At 36.0% G+C, this 19,308-nt stretch overlaps 1 protein-coding gene across 4 annotated transcripts in view; it reads left to right on the top strand.

Moving 5' to 3' along the window:
• The window catches only part of myo9b (myosin IXb), a 57,924-nt gene extending 38,767 nt beyond the window's left edge, over positions 1 to 19,157 (top strand). For 2 of the 4 annotated variants that reach the window (XM_056478633.1, XM_056478619.1), the window contains 16 exons: positions 396 to 487; positions 607 to 698; positions 3,689 to 3,873; positions 3,990 to 4,097; positions 4,204 to 4,374; positions 6,973 to 7,014; positions 7,117 to 7,228; positions 7,312 to 7,385; positions 8,945 to 9,134; positions 11,537 to 11,665; positions 11,760 to 11,865; positions 11,935 to 12,066; positions 12,244 to 12,367; positions 14,397 to 14,506; positions 14,677 to 14,804; positions 17,674 to 19,157. In XM_056478633.1, the coding sequence (XP_056334608.1) occupies positions 396 to 487; positions 607 to 698; positions 3,689 to 3,873; positions 3,990 to 4,097; positions 4,204 to 4,374; positions 6,973 to 7,014; positions 7,117 to 7,228; positions 7,312 to 7,385; positions 8,945 to 9,134; positions 11,537 to 11,665; positions 11,760 to 11,865; positions 11,935 to 12,066; positions 12,244 to 12,367; positions 14,397 to 14,506; positions 14,677 to 14,804; positions 17,674 to 17,927 (2,049 nt within the window). In that variant the 3' untranslated portion in view covers positions 17,928 to 19,157. Of the gene's footprint in view, positions 1 to 395; positions 488 to 606; positions 699 to 3,688; positions 3,874 to 3,989; positions 4,098 to 4,203; positions 4,375 to 6,972; positions 7,015 to 7,116; positions 7,229 to 7,311; positions 7,386 to 8,944; positions 9,135 to 11,536; positions 11,666 to 11,759; positions 11,866 to 11,934; positions 12,067 to 12,243; positions 12,368 to 14,396; positions 14,507 to 14,676; positions 14,817 to 17,673 lie in introns of all 4 variants that reach the window. The other 2 variants (XM_056478626.1, XM_056478640.1) reach the window with 2 other exon arrangements.
• Positions 19,158 to 19,308: the final 151 nt, after the last annotated feature.

The raw sequence follows: 19,308 nt of genomic DNA, 5'->3' as shown, positions 1-19,308 counted from the left end.
AGGTCAACATGGATTTCGGGATGCGGACTGGGAGGTGTAATACTGGTGGTGGCACTAATTGGAGGAAAATAGGCCCAATCAATCTGCCGTGTTACTGAACTTCATGGTTACAGGACATTCTTGGCTAAACGGTTGTCACTTAAACTGTTGTTTTGCGTCTGCTTAAATGTTGTCTTGCTTTTTCTTGAGCTGTATGTGCTTGGTCTGCTGATCTGAATGCATGGTGGGACTAGGGGTTACAGTGCGGTACACTATATGCTGTCAGAGCTTATTACATTACAGTATGTGCATTTGTGATTGGAATGATTGTCAAATGTTCAGGATTTTGCTCAGTTTATTTTATCTGTAGTCTCATGATAATCATTTTGAGTATCTTAAAATCTTTGGCCTTTCAGATGCAGTCATCTGTAGAATCCGATGGATGTTTTCCATTCTCCAATAGATCACCAAGTGAGGAAGTGATTGCACCATCCATAACACCAGAAAGGTGATCACTTTTATTACTATTTCAGCATTTATCTGGAATAGCACAGCTAATGGCATTTCTTTTTATTTTAGTGTATATATGTAATTTATATTTAATAAAATTATGTTCTTGTTTTCTAGGAAGGGATTTCTAAAGTTTTTTAAGAAGCGCTCAACACCCCAGGATGGGAATATTACTATGGCGAAGACTTTGGCAGAAAAAGATGAACTAGGTTATTAACAATTTAATAATCATTTTAGGTTCTGTCTAGAATTGAACAAATTGCATTTTGTAAAGTAATATAAATGGATTTTTTTTTTTAAATATTTGTGTACTATAGAAGGTAAATCCTGCCAATTTTAAATAAATCTAATAAACATTGGAAATTAAAATGAAAACCAGATTAACAATTTCATTATAAAACACTGTTCGCCAAATGTCTGCCAAAATTGAGATGAAATTATTTCATTTTCATTTTCACTCTGACAACACATCATCGATAATGAAGTTGTCCATTTAACGTTTCATTTTCACTGCATTTCTGCATCAAGACTGCAAATATTAAAATGAAAAGCCAAACTGAAAAATAAAATTCGAACACAATTTGTACAAAGCTTGTTAAAGCTCTGCGTATCCGATACTGGGTCCGTGACATCATTTACTTCTGAATTCTTTACATTTTAAAGGTCCGTACTGGCCCAATACCCCCATACTGGAAGTGGTTCCATTCTCTCATCATTTAGAAAAGAATAACTTTTGCATAAATTATAATAGAGACATTTTTCTTTATTCTGATTACTGACGTGCAGAAACCACCAAAATTAATTACAGCAACCTAGACCATACAGAACCTAAAAGGTACACTTTCAAATTTGAGTTTACAAAAAAAAGTGCCTCTTTTTTTGTAGGTGGTTATTATAACACAGCCAACATATACAATTATTTTAATCACTTTCAACAGTGTTTTATGAAAATGCAAAGGGTTTTCTTTAAAATAATACGAAACCTTTGCATTTACACCTCTACATGTAGATTTGGGAAGCTTTTCAATTTGGGTAGGAAATAGCACTTGACTTTAAGAGGTTGATGTTCACGCTATAATAGTGACACAATTCAAATTAAAGTGTACATTTGAGTTTTCCTTTTATTGACACTTTTTTCAGTTCATTTTTGATTTTATTTTCAAAGTTAACCTGAATGCAAAGCCTATGCTTAAATAATTTAGTTTCATTTTCAATTTTGGCAGATATTTAGCGAACAGTGTTTTATAATGAAATTGTTAATTTGATTTTCATTTTAATTTCCAATGTTTGTTTGATTTATTTAAAATTGGCAGGTTTTACCCTCCATAGTGTACATCAGTGATCAAATTTAAAGAATATATTTTTGTATCAATAATAATAATATAGTACAGTTAAATGTAATGTAATACAGTTCAAATTTCTGAAGGTTAAAGCAGTCGAAATTAGTATTAAGAGCTCAGATGCACAAGACCACATACCAGCTGATTGGTAAAGAGGAGACTGCGTGATGAAGCCAGTTATAATGAGGGGATGGTTAGGAGGCCACGATAGACACATAGGCCAGTGGGCAAATTTGGCCAGAATGCTGGGGTTAAACCCCTACTATTTTTTTATTTTTGAATTTTTTTTCAAAGGACATCCTGGGATTTTTAACAGCCTAATTTAATTGGGATTTCACTGAGCAGTATAGAGTCACTTTCACTGTAATGGGGCATTAGGCCCAAACAGACCGCAGGTTGAGTGCCCCTGCTGGTCTCACTAACACTACTTCCGGCAGCAACCTAGCTTTCCCATGTGATCTCCCATCCCAGGTACTACCCAAGCGCAGCCCTGCTTAGCTTCAGTGGGTTACTATGTGAGAGTTGCAGAGAGCTTCCACAGTACATTACTAATCTCTCTCACTCTTTTCTACTCTTCTACCAGTCTCTTTTACCAGGGTTTCTGCAGGGTCTTAAAAAGTCTTAAATCTCAAAATCCAAATTTTAGGCCTTAAAAAGTCTTACATTTACAGAAATATTGTTGTTGTTCTTAAATCTTTTTTTAAACAGGTCTTGATTTTACTTTGTTCATGTATTGCTACCAAATCTGGCCAAAACCCATACAATCACCAATAATCAGCTCAATAAAACTTTAAACTTTTTATTTCAAAAGGTCATTCTTAACTTTTTAAGTTTGATTTCCTTACAGTTACATTTGTTTAAAAGTTCTCCATGTATTTGCTGCTGAGGACACTGACCTGGCCAGATTGTTGTGTGCATAGATTTAGTTTATTATAGCTTTTAAAACTTTTGTTCATTTTTAAAATTATTTTAAATAAAGTTTATGTTGGAAAAAAGTGTATGGATACAAGTAGAGCTTGCTTGTTTTTATGCAATATTTAAAATATTTAGCTAAGAAATAAAATCTAAAATATTTTTATTATTAATGTATTATTGTATCAATAAATGTATTAAATTATCATTTTTTTTGGTAGGGCAAATAAAAATCTTTTCCATCTGGGCCATTTGAAAAGTTCCGTAGCCTTAACCCTTTATGGGTCTAAAATTTTATTCATAATGGTCTTAATGTCTTAAAATTCTTAAATTTACCTCTGTGAAACCTGCAGAAACCCTGTTTACATTTCACTGTCTGTAGTGGTTTCTTACTTTAGCACCAAGAGATTTTCAAGACTTTTAGATTTCCCGTTTCTGTCCAGTTTTCTTGCTATGGCTGAAAAGTTAAAGTGCCAGTTACACCAGGTTTGTGATTTAATGAAAGAAATTAGCACTGGGTGCAGAGTAAGACCAAAAACTGGGTTAATCTGAAAGTGATTTCTTAGTTTGGTTAATGTTCATTTTTAAATGTCCCTTTTTTTTGGTACTGTGCTGCATAATAATTAAACCTCATGAAATGTGCTTAAACAACTACTGTACTTTCTTACTCTAGCTAGAATAACTTCGAACAGGACTAAGCAGTACATCCTTAAAAATTAGGAAATTGTAGGCTGTTCTTTAAGTTTGATCTCTAGTGTATTGTGAAGACACTGGCAGAGAGAGAAGCACTAGGTTAAATGATTGATTGAGGCCAATTCTGTATTATTTATGTAAATAATATTCAAATAATTTATGTATCTATCAGTTATTATCAATTATGGAGTGTGGAGTAAACATTTAATTTTACAATGTCTCCTCTTTTTCCGTCTTTCTCTTTGGGTCAAAAGCCAGTGGATATCAGTCCAATTCTCCACGTGCCAAAAACTCAGGCACATATCCTGGAGCCCGTCGCAACCCCACCATTAAAATCAGCCGGGCTACTCGTACCCAGGTGCAGTGGAATGCTTCGCTGGACAGAGAGATCACCGACACCAATGAACTTCGCCACCTGGATGAGTTCTTAGGAAATCAGGTTTGTGTTTATGTTCTTTCTGAAAGGCAAAGCTGAAGTTCCAGTCCTGGGTGTTACAAGTGAAGCTTCTGTTCATTGCTAATATCACTCAATCTGTGGTGTGATGTTGAATCTAGATGAACGATCTAAGCACCCGCTCTAAGGAGCTCTCGGAGACGGAAAAAATCTTCTTTACAGCCACAACACAGTTCAGAGAGACCATCAAAAGCATGTACTCCATTTCTGTACGTATTTCCATGCTCATCTCTCACCTTACACTCATATTTTCAGGAGGTAATCTTCACACTGATAGCAGTTGTTGGTAATAATCTGTTTTCTTATGCCCAAAAGAATCCCAATATTGGCTATAAAGTCCTGATGTCTGGTTACCAGAAAAAGGTGGACAGTCTTGCAGGGAAGAACAAAGCATCCGAGGTGCCGCTGGTGGTAAATCTTTTCCAATCAGTTCTGGATGGATTTATCAGGGGCGAGCTCAAACGAATAGACGCAGAGCCTTGTAAGGTAAATAAACTTGAACTGTATTGATGCCCTTTAAAGTCTTGTTCTGCTCAGATATGTTTTTTAAATAGAAGTCAAATTATTGTTAAGTCTGTGCCTGCAGATTATTAGATTTTCACAGAATTGTATCATATTTTAATTGCACTTTACCAGGTTATTACATTTAAGCAACAGATTTGGTCACATTTTTATCAATTTCACACAAGTCTGCTATTTTTCACTTGTTTTTCACCATTCTAGTTTAGCATTGGTAGGATTATTTTTTTAAAGATGTCTCTTTATTATTATATTTATTATTATTATTAAGGCTAAATTTGTTGTTTAAAAATAAAATTTAGCATTAATTATGTTATATATATTCGTTTTTAATTATTTGAACACAGAATTTTCTGCTGCCATTACTTTAGTTTTTAGAGTCATATGCCCCATTAAAAAACTGATCTGGTGCAGAGCCTTGTTAGGTAACTTAACTTGAACTGTATTGATGCCCTTTGATGTCTTGTTCTGCTCAGATATGTTTTTGAGATAGAAGACAAATGATCATTTAATCTGGGCCTGCAGATTAGTGGATTTCCACAGAATTGTATCATATTTTAATTGAACTTAACCGAGTGTATTACTCTTAAGCAACAGATTTGATCACATTTTTTTTATTTCACACAAGTCTGTTTTTTTACTTGTTATTCACCATTCTAGTTTAGCATTGGTAGGATTCCTATTTAAAGATATCTCATTATTATTATTATTATTAATATTATTATTATTATGGCTAAATGTATTGTTTAAAAATACAATTAAGCATTAATTCTATTATATTTTCTTTAAATTATTTAAACACAGAATTTTCTGCTGCCATTACTGCAGTTTTTAGAGTCATATGCTCCATTAAAAAAAAAAAGATCTGGTGCAGAGCCTTGTTAGGTAAATAAACTTGAACTGTATTGATGCCCTTTTGAAGTCTTGTTCTTCACAGATAGGTTTCTAAGATAGAAGACATATTATTGTTAAATCTGGGACTCCATATGAGTGGATTTCCACAGAATTGTATTATATTTAATTGCACTTAACCGAGTGTATTACTTTTAAGCAACAGATTTTGATCACATTTTTATCAATTTCACACTACTCTGCTATTTTTGCTATTTTTAAAGCTGTCTCATTATTATTATTATTATTATTATTATTATTATTATTATTATTATTTAAGGCAAAATTTATTTTGTTTACATTAAATATGATTAACGTTATATTTTTTTATCATTTGATCACAGAATTTTCTGCTGCCATTACTTCAGTTTTAGGGTCATATGCCCCATAAAAATTGTAATAGTCTGATCTGGTATAGAGCCTTATAAGATAACTTAACTTAACTTCAAAGGGCATCATTACAGTTTTTGTTGTCAGATATGTATATAGATAAACATACAGAAGACCATTTATTGTTAAATCTGGGCCTGCAGTTTAGTAATTTCCACAGAATTGTATAATATTTTATTTGTATTTAACCAGTGAGTGTATTATTCTTAAACAACAGATTTGATCATATTTATATCAATTTCGCACAAGTCTGCTAATTTTCTTTTGTTAGGCACCATTCTAGTTTAGTGTTAGTGGGATTATTTTTTAATGTCTCTTAAGATAACCGAGGCTAAATGTATTGTTTAAAAAGACAATAAAACATTAATTATGTTATATTTTTACAATTATTTTAACACTGAATTTTCTGCTGCCATTACTTTAGTTTTCAGGGTCATATGCCCCATGTAAAACAATATTATTATTATTATTATTATTATTATTATTATTATTATTATTATTATTATTATTATTATTATAACCTTTATTTTACCAGAAAAGACACATTGAGACTTTTACAAGAGTGTCCTGGCTAAGATTAGGCAGTATACATGTCATATGGGTTTAACAGACAACAAACAAAAAACAATTAACAGTTAACATAAATCACAAATTGACAAACAAACTATTCAAAACATCTACAATCCTGTGTTTCCTTTTTTAAAAAGCATTTAATGAAATCAATTCTTTAAACTGCAACTTTGTTTGTAGATTATTGCACGCAAAAGGTGCTGCGTATTTAAAAGCCTTTTTTCCCCATCTCAGTCCGCACTTTAGGTACAGACAGTAAATAAATATCCTGTGACTGAAGGTCAAAGCTAAGAATGGGTTTTTTACAAATGTAATTTTGGAGATATGTTGGGAGTAAACTCAATATATATTTGTAAACAAAGATATGCCAATGCTTTTGAGCCTACGAATGGACAAATGAAAGCAGACCAACCTACCCTAGAATACAACGCACAATGATGAGAAATAGATTTAAAATAAGTTATAAATGCAGACTCTGAGACGAAGCACACATATACTGTAGATAACGTCACTGTAGATGATAAAAAATCTAAAATGAATGTCACATTAAATATTTTTAATAACTGTTGAATCTACATCTTTTGTAATGTAAAAGTCCTTACTCACTTTAGTGTCACTTCTGATTAATTTCTAAATTTGACATTTCGATTTAATGGTGACCGAGTTGTTGGTTGTTCTTGAATTTATCTTACATGCCCTTATGTCTGTTTTCAGGTTAAAGAACGAAATAGAAGAAAATCTAAAAGAGAGGCACATGTAAGTTATTTACTAATGCAGAAGCACATTTATATTTATAATGCATGACCTAAGAATATTTATTTGCACCACTTCTTACCTCTTTTTTTCTTTTTCTGTAAGCCTGCCAGCCCACATGGACACTCATTTAGCACATACCAGGTCACTATTATGCAATCATGTGACCAGTGCACCTCATACATATGGGGAATGGAAAAGGCCTTCATGTGCAGCTGTAAGTATTTACAATTCTTTTCACTGACCAGTGTCAAGCTGACAAGGATTTTGTGATGCTTAATTTTGCATTTTTTGTTTCAGCTTGCAAAATGGTGTGTCATAAGAAGTGTCTGAGCAAGATAACAATGAATTGCACAGCTCACTATGGCAGAAAGGTGAGCATTGCTGCTATATTACACTACAGAGTATTGATAGATTGCGTATAGCTGAAGTCAGAATTATTAACTCTCCTGAATTATTAGTATATTTTAATTATATTATAAAATATTATATTATCCTATTATGTTATAAAATATATTATTATATTATAAAATATCATAAATATTATAGGAAATATTGTGAAAAAAATCCTTACTCTGTTAAACATCATTTGGGAAATATTTAAAAATGAAATGAAAAATCACAGGAGGGCTAATAATTTTGACTTCAACTGCACATAGTAAACATTCTGCCATTGTGTTCTCAACCATACTGCAGGGCTCGAAATTGTGATAGTTTTGGTCGCATATGCGCCCAAAATGTTATCTATATGACCTCAAAATATATTTGGGAGCATTTGTGCGATAAAATTGCATAAAATTTGCATAAAATTTATGTCATGCGACCAGTTTTCAGTTTTCACAGCAAAATGTTCACCACATGCGCGGAATTAGGAGACATTCAGGCATTATGCATCTTTGCACCTAAAAACACCAAACACAGCGCTCATGAATGGTTTAAAACAGTTGATATGTCAACTTGCTGCAGTAAACAAAGCCTGCAATGCCTGCCCCGCCTTCAAGCTCTTCTTATTGACCCACTGCGCTAGAACAGAACGCGAATTGATTGGTTAATATCAGTTGTCAATCACTCAGTTCCGATGATGGAGCTACAACCACAAAAAAGTCTTGAATATGGATACAAGAAAATTAAATAACACTGACATATTTAGTTTTAGAAACCACCTAAAGTTACAAATAATGACACATTTGATCAGTGATCATGTGGTGAATGTTAATCCAGCATTTACATTTTTCAAAGAGTGGATAAAATACTTCCAGTGGTTAAAGTCCGCTAAGAAAATGACTAAAGCATTCACCATAAAGCCGGTGGGACAGAGTTTTCAGGTAATCGTGTTTGCAACTAAATCTACATATTTTAAGCAAGAGATGTTCTATTTAATCTTTTATTTATTCGTCACGAAGCTGTTAGTCATGCGACTGACACCGCTTTCACCATCGCTAAAGAGCATGCATTCACTGAGATAAAACTAATATTGCAGCTCATGAAAAGACTGTTATTGCTATTAAGATGACGTATGCAAATAATAAGTGATATATCAATATCATCTGTACAATATCAGACACCACCTGTGAGAACAGCACAGTTATTATTTTTAATTCAGTTCATCTCATTCATGTCAAGCTGTGCGTGCAGGGCCGGTGATGCATGCAGATTTTTGATTATTTGTTAGTTGTGATTAGGTTGTTAATATATAAAAGAATCTGTTAATATAAAACGTATAGTAACGGTGCTCATAATTTTTGGTGGGTGTGACAAAATTTTGTCTTGTGCGCCTACATTTTTGAAGTTAGGCGCACCAGTGCTACCACGAAAAAAAGGTTAATTTCGAGCCCTGATACTGATATAATAATACGGCCTGTTAAAGAAGATTAATCTGTAATAAAAGATGTGGTAAATAATTACAGTGTATTTGTACATTTTCGTCATTCAGAAAGAAGGTGAGCACAACCTCCACTTTGGCGTTCCTGTCTGTGCCCTGGTCCACACAGCAGACTCTGTGCCCTTCGTCATAGAGAAGATGCTAGTACATGTTGAAATGAATGGACTGTACACAGAGGGCATCTACCGCAAGTCTGGTGCCGCATGCCGAGCCAAAGAGCTTCACCAAAAACTAGAGAAAGGTAAAAGTGAGATTTGATCTGTCTTAAGAATCAGAAATTAGAGGGAATGTTCTCAAAATAAAACATTTTATGACTGTTGCCACATGCTTAACTGTTGACATGTCTATTTTAATTACTGTATGCTTATTTTAGATGTTACCTTTTATATAGTGTTGTAAGGCTTGAAGTTACGCTGCTATTCTGAACCAATAATCAAAAACAGAAAGCAGTTGAAGGATGGTGTGTTTAAGTCAATTATTTATCTGACTCCATTGTAATTAATCTGACACCATTAAAGTTGTTATAATAATTGGTAAAGAGAAAGAATCTCAACACCTTAAAGCAGGCAAAGTTTTTTATTATGTTACATGTTTAAATAGACAGTAGAATGAAACAAACTAATATACTGTATAGAGAAACATAGCTGTAACATATGAACTGCTATGTAACATTGACAGTAAAACTGCCTTTGTTAGCAAATGAGGCTAGGCACCAGGGTGCGAGAGAAACAGAGTAAAAGCCGTTCTCCCCGATCAACAGTTACCTTTCCTTATTATACCCTGAGCAAATCATTGTGAAACATGAGTAAACACCAACCCCAAAAACCAGCTGGAAATCAAAGCAAAGTTGAGTAGATAAAGTTTGGGAGAAGTACATTAACAAACTCTCCTCAGGCAATGACTCAACAATAGTAAATATATTGTATAAAACATCAATGTCTCTGTTGATTTCATCACTACAACGCTTAAGTCATAAACTGACAAATGACACCAAACATGACAAAGTTATATGAAGGAAGATCACAAGCAGATGAATTGTGTATGGTGAAAAGCACATGGTTGTCAGCAAATAGCAGAGATGTTTATTGGACCTGTGATAAATTCTGCCACGCCAGGAGGACCCATCATGTGCTTGGAATGTCTCTGTAGTCCTTCAACAGCATTGAAGAAATAGTATGTAATATTTTTTCAGCTTACAGGGTGTAATATAGCAGAAAATACAGTAAATGTAGCTTATCTAAACTTTTTTAAAGGGATACTTTACCCAAATATTTAAATTCAGTCCTCATTTATGCATCCTTGTTTCAGACCTGTTTGACTTTCTTCTTTCTGTTGAACACAAAAGAAGATGTTTTAAAGAAATCTGAAAACCTGGAACTATTGACTTCTATAGTATATGTGTTGCCTACTATGCAAGTCAATGGTTTCAGGTTTTCAGCTTTCTTCAAAGTATTTTGTTTTCTGTTCAACAGAAGAAAGAAACTCATGAACCACTTGAGGGAGAGTCAAGAGTAGAAAGAACTATCACTTTAACCACAAAAGATCATCTGCACTAGCTCTGAGAATCAAGGTTTTCTTTTAAAAAGTTTATAAATTATCAATTTAATTAAGGAAAAGGGGATAATTAAGGAAAAACTTTGAAAAAGAGCTCTTTGAAAAAAATGCACTGATATTGCAGTTTAAAAAGTTCATCAAGAAAGTAGTACACTATATGAAGTACAATCCAGGCTGTTTTCCTAAAACCTAGTTAGTTGGTTAGTTAGTTAATGTATATAGCACATTTTTTACAACACAACATTGCCCGAAGTGCTGAACACAATCAATACTAATTAAAATAAGTCATACAGCACATACATAACAATTAAAACATAAGACAATCCCTCAACATTAAAAAGGCTCAAATAAAGAACAGAGATGCCGTTTCAGAAGGTTTTTAAAAACAGATAAAGTTGGAGCATGTCTAATATGGGGTGGAAGCTTGTTCCGGTTTTTTGGGGCGATGACCGCATAGGCCTGATCCCCACTTTGCTTACACTGGGACCTTTTGTACAGTAAGAATAAACTGATCAGAAGACCATAGTGACCTACCAGGATTATATTCATGCAGGAGATCTATGTAAGTAAGATTGTGCCAGACCATTTAAGGATTTATAAACAAAAAGTAATCATTTAAAATCAATCCATGACCTAACAGGCAGCCTGCTCAGAGAGGAAAAAACTGGGGATGTGTGTTCATGCTTGCAAGTCCCTGTCAGAAGTCTGGCAGCTGCATTTTGGATGATAAATTTGCAGTCTATTTACTGTATGGCAACTTAAATGTCTATTCAGAAACTTAATTACTTTTTAGCTGAATAAAGTTAGAAATGAAAATCTTGATTCACCAAGACTTAAATCAATGATCACGACAGTCGTCATTATTGCTTTATAGAGATATATAGAGCTTTATATAATGTAGATTCTGTCAAGTGACTCATCCTTTAAGCAACAGCAATTGATGCTGAAATGAAAATAAAGATATAATTACACAGTTTACAACCTTGAATGAATATAAAATCTTTTGTACTATAGACGATCTCCTCCACAATGTAGAAAATAGCATAACAGGTACCATTATTGCATTAAAACTTTAGTTTTTCCCCTCAGATCCACACACTGTCAGTCTTGACACTTACCCCATCCACACTGTCACCGGCCTGGTCAAACAGTGGTTACGGGAATTACCCGACCCACTTATGACATACAGCCTCTACAATGACTTCCTGTATGCTGTGGGTAGGTCTTGACCACATGCTCTTTTGGATGCGAGGACTAAATATATATGCCACACATGTTATGTTACGAAATAAACCTATTCTTTCCATTCCAGATTTGCCAGAAACGTCTGAGCGGTTGCGCGCTGTGTATCGAAAATTAGAAGAATTACCTTCCTCAAACATCTCTACTCTCGAGAGGCTTATTTTTCATCTTGTGAAGTAATTATTGCATGACTGGCATGAATATTAAGCATCTAGGGCATTGCCTAATTTCTTCTTTCTATTTAGAGTGGCAAAAGAGGAAGAGCACAATCGAATGTCAGCTGACTCCTTGGCTATCGTGTTTGCACCCTGCATTCTGCGCTGTCCGGATTCATCTGACCCTCTTCTTAGTATGAAAGATATAAACAAGACCACCCTGTGAGAATCATTTCAGTCTATTTGCCTTTTTCATGACTAGCTTTTTTGTGGTTTCTTGTGGTTGATGGTGCAATGAAAACAGTTCATGTCACCGTTTAAGGCATATGTGGCAAACTTTCTCTGGCTACATTTGAACTTTGTGGCCTCACATTTTTTATGGTTAACATTTGTGTGCAGTTGTGTGGAAATTCTGATTAAGGAGCAAATAAGGCGCTATAATCAGAAAATGGAAGAAATTCAGCAGTTGGAAAGTGCAGAAGCAATGGCCGTTAAACAGCTCAAGCTCAGGAGACAGAACACGGTAAGAGAAGCCTCATAAACTGCAATACACTCACTTTATTAGGTACACCTGCTGGTTAATGTAAATTTCTAATCAGCCAATACCATACCAGCAACTCAATGCATTTAGGCATGTAGACATGGTCAAGACATGCTGCAGTTCAAACCGAGCATCGAAATGAGGAAGAAAAGTGATTTAAGTGACATTGGATGTGGCAAGGTTGTTGGTGCCAGATGGTCTGCTGGGATTTTCATGCACAACATCTCTAGGGTTTACAGAGAATGGTCCGAAAAAGAGAAAATATCCAGTAAGCGGCAGTTCTATGGGTGCAAATGCCTTGCTGATGCCAGAGGTCAGAGGAGAATGGCCAGACTGGTTCGAGCTAGGAGAAAGGCAACAGTAACTTAAATAACCACTCGTTACAACCGAGGTATGCAGAAGAGCATCTCTGAACGCACAACATGTCCAACCTTTAAGCTGATGGGCTATAGCAGCAGAAGACCACACCAGGTGTCTCTCCTGTCAGCTAACAGGCAACTGAGGCTACAATTTTCTCAACAAAATTGGACAATAGAAGATTGTAAAAACGCTGCCTGGTCTGATGAGTCTTGATTTCTGCTGTGACATTTAGATTGTCAGAATTTGGCGTCAACAACATGAAAGCATGGATCCATCCTGCCTTGTATTAATGGTTCAGGCTGGTGGTGGTGATATAATGCTGTGGGGGATATTTTCTTGGTACACTCTGGGCCCGTTAGTACCAATTGAGCATCGTGTCAACACCACAGCCAACCTGAGTATTGTTGCTGACAATGTCTATCCATTTATGACCGCAGTGTACCCATCTTCTGATGGCTATTTCCAGCAAGATAGCGCCCCATGTCATAAAGCGTGAATAATCTCACACTGATTTTATGAACGTGACAATGAGTTCACTGTACTCAAATGGCCTCCACAGTTACCAGATCTCAATCCAATAGTGCACCTTTGGGATGTGGTGGAAAGGGAGATTCGCATCATGCATGTGCAGCTGATAAATCTGCATTAACTGTGTGATGCTATCATTCCAATATGGACCAAAATCTGGAATACAGTACTTCCAGTATCTTGTTGAATCTATGCAACGAAGGATTAAGGCAGTTCTGAAGGCAAAAGGGGGTCCAACCGAGTACTGGTAAGGTGTACCTAATAAAGTGGCCGGTGAGAGTAGGTTGCAAAATAAACTGCTGTTCACTTCTGCTTTGTTTTTATGGAACGTTTATTAACCAAATCCTAATAAGATTGCTACGTAAAGAAATATTCAAGTAAATGCTGTTTTTTTTAAGCTTGCAGTTGGTCAAAAATGTGAATTTAATCTTTCATTGATGATACTTAATGAGTCTGGTTAATAAAATGTTGCTTTCATGAGATATTTTGTGTGGCAGTGGTTTTATAAAAGCAGTAAGTTACAATACATTACAGTAAACCACTCAAAGATATGCTTTCAATATTTTCATAAATTTTTGTCTGTTATATAGACTTGTTCTGGGTATTTTAGATACCCTGTCATGCTGTCTCTGATGGATTTGCAGTGTAACAAAGCCTTTGTACCTTATTGCTTAAAATAAATGCGTGCAAGTGGATACAATATGTTTAAATATTAAAGCATTAAAGGCACAGTTTAACCCAATAATGAAAACATACTCATTCAGAAGGTTCTAAACTTTTATTAAAATCAATTTTTTATTGAATATGAAACAAGACATTTGTAAGAATGTTGGGAGATTGCAGCCATTGACATTCAAAAAACAAAAAATACAATGGCTGCTTTTTTCCAACATTCTTCAATATATCTTCATTTGAGCTCAACAGAAGAAAAAAACACGAGTTTGGAACAAGAGGAGAATAGGTAAACCATTTTTGGGTGAATTACCCCTTTAATTTGCTGGGTGCAGTTCACTAATCAGCCACAGGTGGTGCTAGTATTTTTATTCCATTCTAATCTAGTTTAGCTTGTTTAGAAGTAAAGCTTGCAAAATGCATCTCGTAACTCTGATTTTACACTTTCCAGCAGATACTTGTACGGCCGATATTAGATTCAAATGCTTCCTCAGAGGACAGAGCTGAGCTTGAAATTGAAAAGAACCTGCTTGAGCGGATCAAGTCCATTAAGAAGGAGAAGTGAGTTACATGTTTAACTTTTTTATGTTTCCTTAATTACTTTTCCTGAAGAACAAAAAAAAACTACTGAAATACTATAATTTTATGTTTTGATTTCATATGTTCAAACCTGTAATGTTCTCTGAAACACTAAATTATTTGGTACTGATGTTAAGAATGTTGTGATTTAGGAACATTTTGGCCTACACGCTGCCTGAGTTTGACCGAGACAGCTCTGACGCTGAGAACATGGACTCTGAATCATTAGTCAGCTCTGAAAGTCTACTAGAAGATCATTTTTCAAGTTTGGGCTTGGAAGGTCAGTACTGAGGTACAGAGTATTTTAAATACAATATCCTCGGACGCCCTGCATGCTTGGTGATAGAGAGGGCTTGAATTTGCTGCAACTGCGGTGAGCTGTTTATTGTGCTTGAGTTGTGTTTTTTAACCTGCCGTGTCCGTAACCATGGGTTTGCTCTGCTGCTTTCACATTAAATATAAAAAATGTTTGCATATTTATTTTTTATTACATGATATTCAAATGTATATCAGTGCTTCCCACAGGTTTGAAATATACTTGCGACGGTAGCCAGATTGACACACCTTTTACCCACAGCACATAAATGGTCAACTACAGATGTTAACACTTCAATATGTTCCCTCTGCTGCCGTGCTTGCCATCGTTGCCTAAAATGGAATTTTTAATTATACTTTTATTATGACACCGTTACACGGTTTTTTTTAAAGGCTGTTGAAATTAAAAAAAAAAAAAAAAACACTATTTTTCTTACTTTTGTGCTGTTTAGGAGCCATGTGCACCCGTTTACAGGGAAAAGGGGATCTCTCTATTTCTTGCTCAAGTTCAGGTTGCTTTATTGGCATTCAATTCAATTCAGATTTATTTCTATAGCGCTTTTACAATTTAGATTGTGTTAAAGCAGCTTCACATAGAAGATCATAGTAAATTGAAACAGTGTAGTTTGGTTTTCAGTGTTTAAGTTCAGTTCAGTTCAGCTCAGTTCAGTGTGGTTTAATAATCACTACTGAGAGTCCAAACACCGAAGAGCAAATCCATTGATGAGCAGCTCTACAGATCCTGAACCATGCAAGCCAGTGGCGACAGCAGCGAGGAAAAAACTTCACCAATTGGCGAAAGTGAAGAAATAAAAAACCTTGAAAGAAACCAGGTTCAGTTGGGCACGACCATTTCTCCTTTGGCTAAACATCTTGGGCAGAGCTGCAGTCTAGGCGCTGGAGAATGCTGGACCTCAGCGAAGACTTGTCTGTCCCTGGAACATCACAGGAATCAGTCTCATGCTCTCCACTCCTCCATGACCACCACAGCAGCTGTTCAGGATACGGCTTGGTCCAGGATATGGAAACCTTGGGATCGTCTCGTCGCTGGTCTTGGATCAAATCAGTGGCGCTGCATATTCTGAGGGCCTCGGGTTGAGTATCCCAAGGTGGAAATGGAGAATAAAGAGAATAAGTAGCGTAGTTGCTGTTCATGGTGTATAAAAGCGAGATGCAAAAACCTGCATGGGGCACATTCATGTATCATACCGCTAAATGAGTGTATGCTTTACTAAAAAGATAGGTCTTTTATCTAGTTTTGAACTGCGAGAGTATGTCTGAGCCTTGGACGTTATCAGGAAGGCTATTCCAGAGTTTAGGAGCCATAAATGTGAAGGCTCGACCCCCTTTACTCGACTTTGCTATTCTGGGTACCACCAGAAGGGGTTGCATTGTAGCAAGACAGAAGGTTAGTTAGATAAACAGGAGCTAGGTTGTTTAAAGCTTTATATGTAAGAAGCAATATTTTAAAATCAATATGAACATTAACAGGCAGCCAGTGTGAGGATAAAATTGGGGCAATATGATCATATTTTCTAGACCTGGTAAGAACTCTGGTAGCTGCATTTTGTACTAGTTGAAGTTTAATAATAGAGGATGCTGGGCAGCCAGCAAACAGAGCATTACAGTAATCCAGCCTAGAAGTCATAAAAGCATGGACTAGCTTTTCTGTATCTGAGATGGATAGCATACTTCATAACTTAGCGATATTTCTCAGATGGAAGAAGGCAGTTGGTGCTCCACCGGAAAAAGGTGGTTGCCATCTCCAGGTTGGAGGAAAGTCCTTACCCCAGGTGGAGAAGTTTAAGTATCTTGGGGTTTTTTTCACGAATGAGGGAAGGATGGAACGTGAGATTGACAGGCAGATCGGTGCAGCGGCAGCAGTAATGCGGTCGATGTACTGGTCCGTTGTGGTAAAGAAGGAGCTAAGCTGAAAGGCAAAGCTCTCTATTTACTTGTCAATCTACGTTCCTACTCTCACCTATGGTCATGACCGAAAGGACAAGATCACTGATACAATCAGCCGAAAGGATTTTCCGTCACAGGGTGACAGGGCACACCCTAATAGATAGGATGAGGAGCTTTGACACCCGGGAGGAGCTGGGAGTAGAGCCGCTGCTCCTCCACATCGAGAGAAGTGCTCAGGCACCTGTTTTGGTTGCCTCCTGGATGCCCACCTAGGGAGGTGTTCCAGGGACTATGTGTCTCGGCTGGCCTGGGAACGCCTCGAGATCTCCCCGGAGGAGCTGGAGGAAGTGTCTGGGGAGAGGGAAGTCTCGGGTTCTCTCCTAAGACTGATGCCCTTGCGACCCTGCCCTGGAAAAGCGGACAAAAATGAGATGAAATAAGATGAAATTAGTTGATTAATCATTTCTAATGGTGTACAATTATTTTTTCTGCCAGTATATATGTCATTTCGTCCTCTCAGGGAATAAAGTAAAGTTTTTTTTTCTGAACCGTTTATTAAAGAAACAAGTATTTCATGTTTCTCTCAGTCAGTTGTGACGCCAAGCAAAAATAGGCTTAAATAAAAAAGTATTGCAAAACGCATAGGATTAATGACAATTTTAGAAAACGAAAGCAAAAAATCTGGACATTTTAGGATATTTAGAAACTACGGCTAGACGCATTTTTTTAAACATGCCCAAAAGGCGTGTCTCTGCATGTGAGATTGTCTGGGAGTGTTGACAGGTCTGGCGCGCACACAACGAACAGTAAAAAAACGTGTAGGACCAGATAAGATTTTCCATTGCTTAATCAATCACGAAGTAAAGTATACGTGTGGGAAGCACTGCATTTAGTTTCCAGTGTTTAATCAAATGCATCTTTTTTAGCAAATGATGCCTTGAAGTGCTCAAAACCAGAGAAACCTGCTAAACCTCCTGATTCAACACATGACACCAAAACGGGGAGCAAACAGCCAACTGAGGGCCGAAACCAAAATCGCTCTGCCTCACGCAGAGATGGAGTCCAGTCTGTGTGTGTCATTCAGAAGCAAAACATTCCAGAATCTGCTGTTTCTACAGGGAATCAGGGCAAGAGACGATTTTCCGACCTTGACATTCCTTTTATAGATGAGGAAGATTGACCTCGGGCAACATCACACTGAACACAATCTAAAATCCATAATCTATATGCAAATATTTGTATTCATGCAACTGTCAGCATTCCGTGTCTGATCTCATAGACACCCAGTTTGAGGAAAGAGTCAAATGTCTTAGAGCATGGGTGTCAAACTTCCTGGAGGGCCGCATCTCTGAAAAGTTTAGAGTTAACACTGATTAAACACGCCTGATGAAACTAATTGAGTCCATCAGGCTTGTTTTATACCTACAGGTAAGTGTGTTGAAGCAGGGTTGGAACTAAATTGTGCAGAGCTGCGGCCCTCCAGAAACGGAGTAGGACACCTGTGTCTTAGAGCATGTGAGTCAAACTAAATTCCTGGAGGGTTCAGTTCTGTTCCAACCCTGCTTCAACACACCTATCTGTAGGTATCAAACAAGACTAAAGCAATTAATTAGTTTGATCAGGTGTGCTTAATTAGAGTTGGAACTAAACTGCAGAGCAGCGGCCCTCCAGGAACTGAGTTTGACCCAAGTGTCTTAGAGCACAGTGCGTTTATGGATTACTTTCACGAACAAAACGAATCATTTTTTAAAAATACATTTAAAGCCATTATTGTTCTGTATGATGTGTTGCTAGCATTATTTAAACTTTGCTTTGTAACCTTTCTAAACTTTTGGTAGTTTCAAACTGAGCCTATATAATTGTTTTTATAGGTGCAGGTTTGTTGAATCTTTTCAAAATCAGGAAATTGCAGAAAACTCTTCATCACCACAACATTGATTGTTTTATGTGAAACTGCTGTATGTGGTATAAATAGTTCTGAAACTCCAGTGTGTTCTCAGTGAAAAAGACCGAATGAGTCTTGTGTGAATATTTTTATATTGTCAGTCTTTTTATGAGGAAATGTGATGTTGGTAATCATATGATCACTTCCTAGTGCACTGCTGCAAGATGTGACATATTTTTGTTATTTTTAAAATCTAATGTCGGATTCTGACAATCTCCTCAGTCAATTTGTGTCATAAAAAGATGTCATTTATGTTTTATGTATGTGTGGGCCATAGAGATGGTGAGGAGAAATAGTTACAACAGGTGTTGAAACTAGTCAGTCGGTGATGTAGATTGTAAATATGAAAATGTTTTAAGACCCCTGTAATCTTGTCTCTGTCAATTTTATGTGAAAATATACAAATGATTTCTAATTTTACTGTCATCATTTAAGATATCCAATATAAAGTTTATCCAATATAAATGATTGTGAATATCTGTCATTTGTTTTTAATAACATCTCAGATTTGTTTTGTCCTTCGAAACTCCGTCTGTGCAGATAACACAATAAAAATAGCACAACAGTCAGCAGTTTACAAGACAGGGATTCCTCATTGTTTTGTGTACCCGATTAT

Source organism: Danio aesculapii, chromosome 2, assembly GCF_903798145.1.
Source record: "Danio aesculapii chromosome 2, fDanAes4.1, whole genome shotgun sequence".
NCBI classification, from domain to species: domain Eukaryota; kingdom Metazoa; phylum Chordata; class Actinopteri; order Cypriniformes; family Danionidae; genus Danio; species Danio aesculapii.
This window is presented reverse-complemented; position numbering and strand designations above follow the sequence as displayed.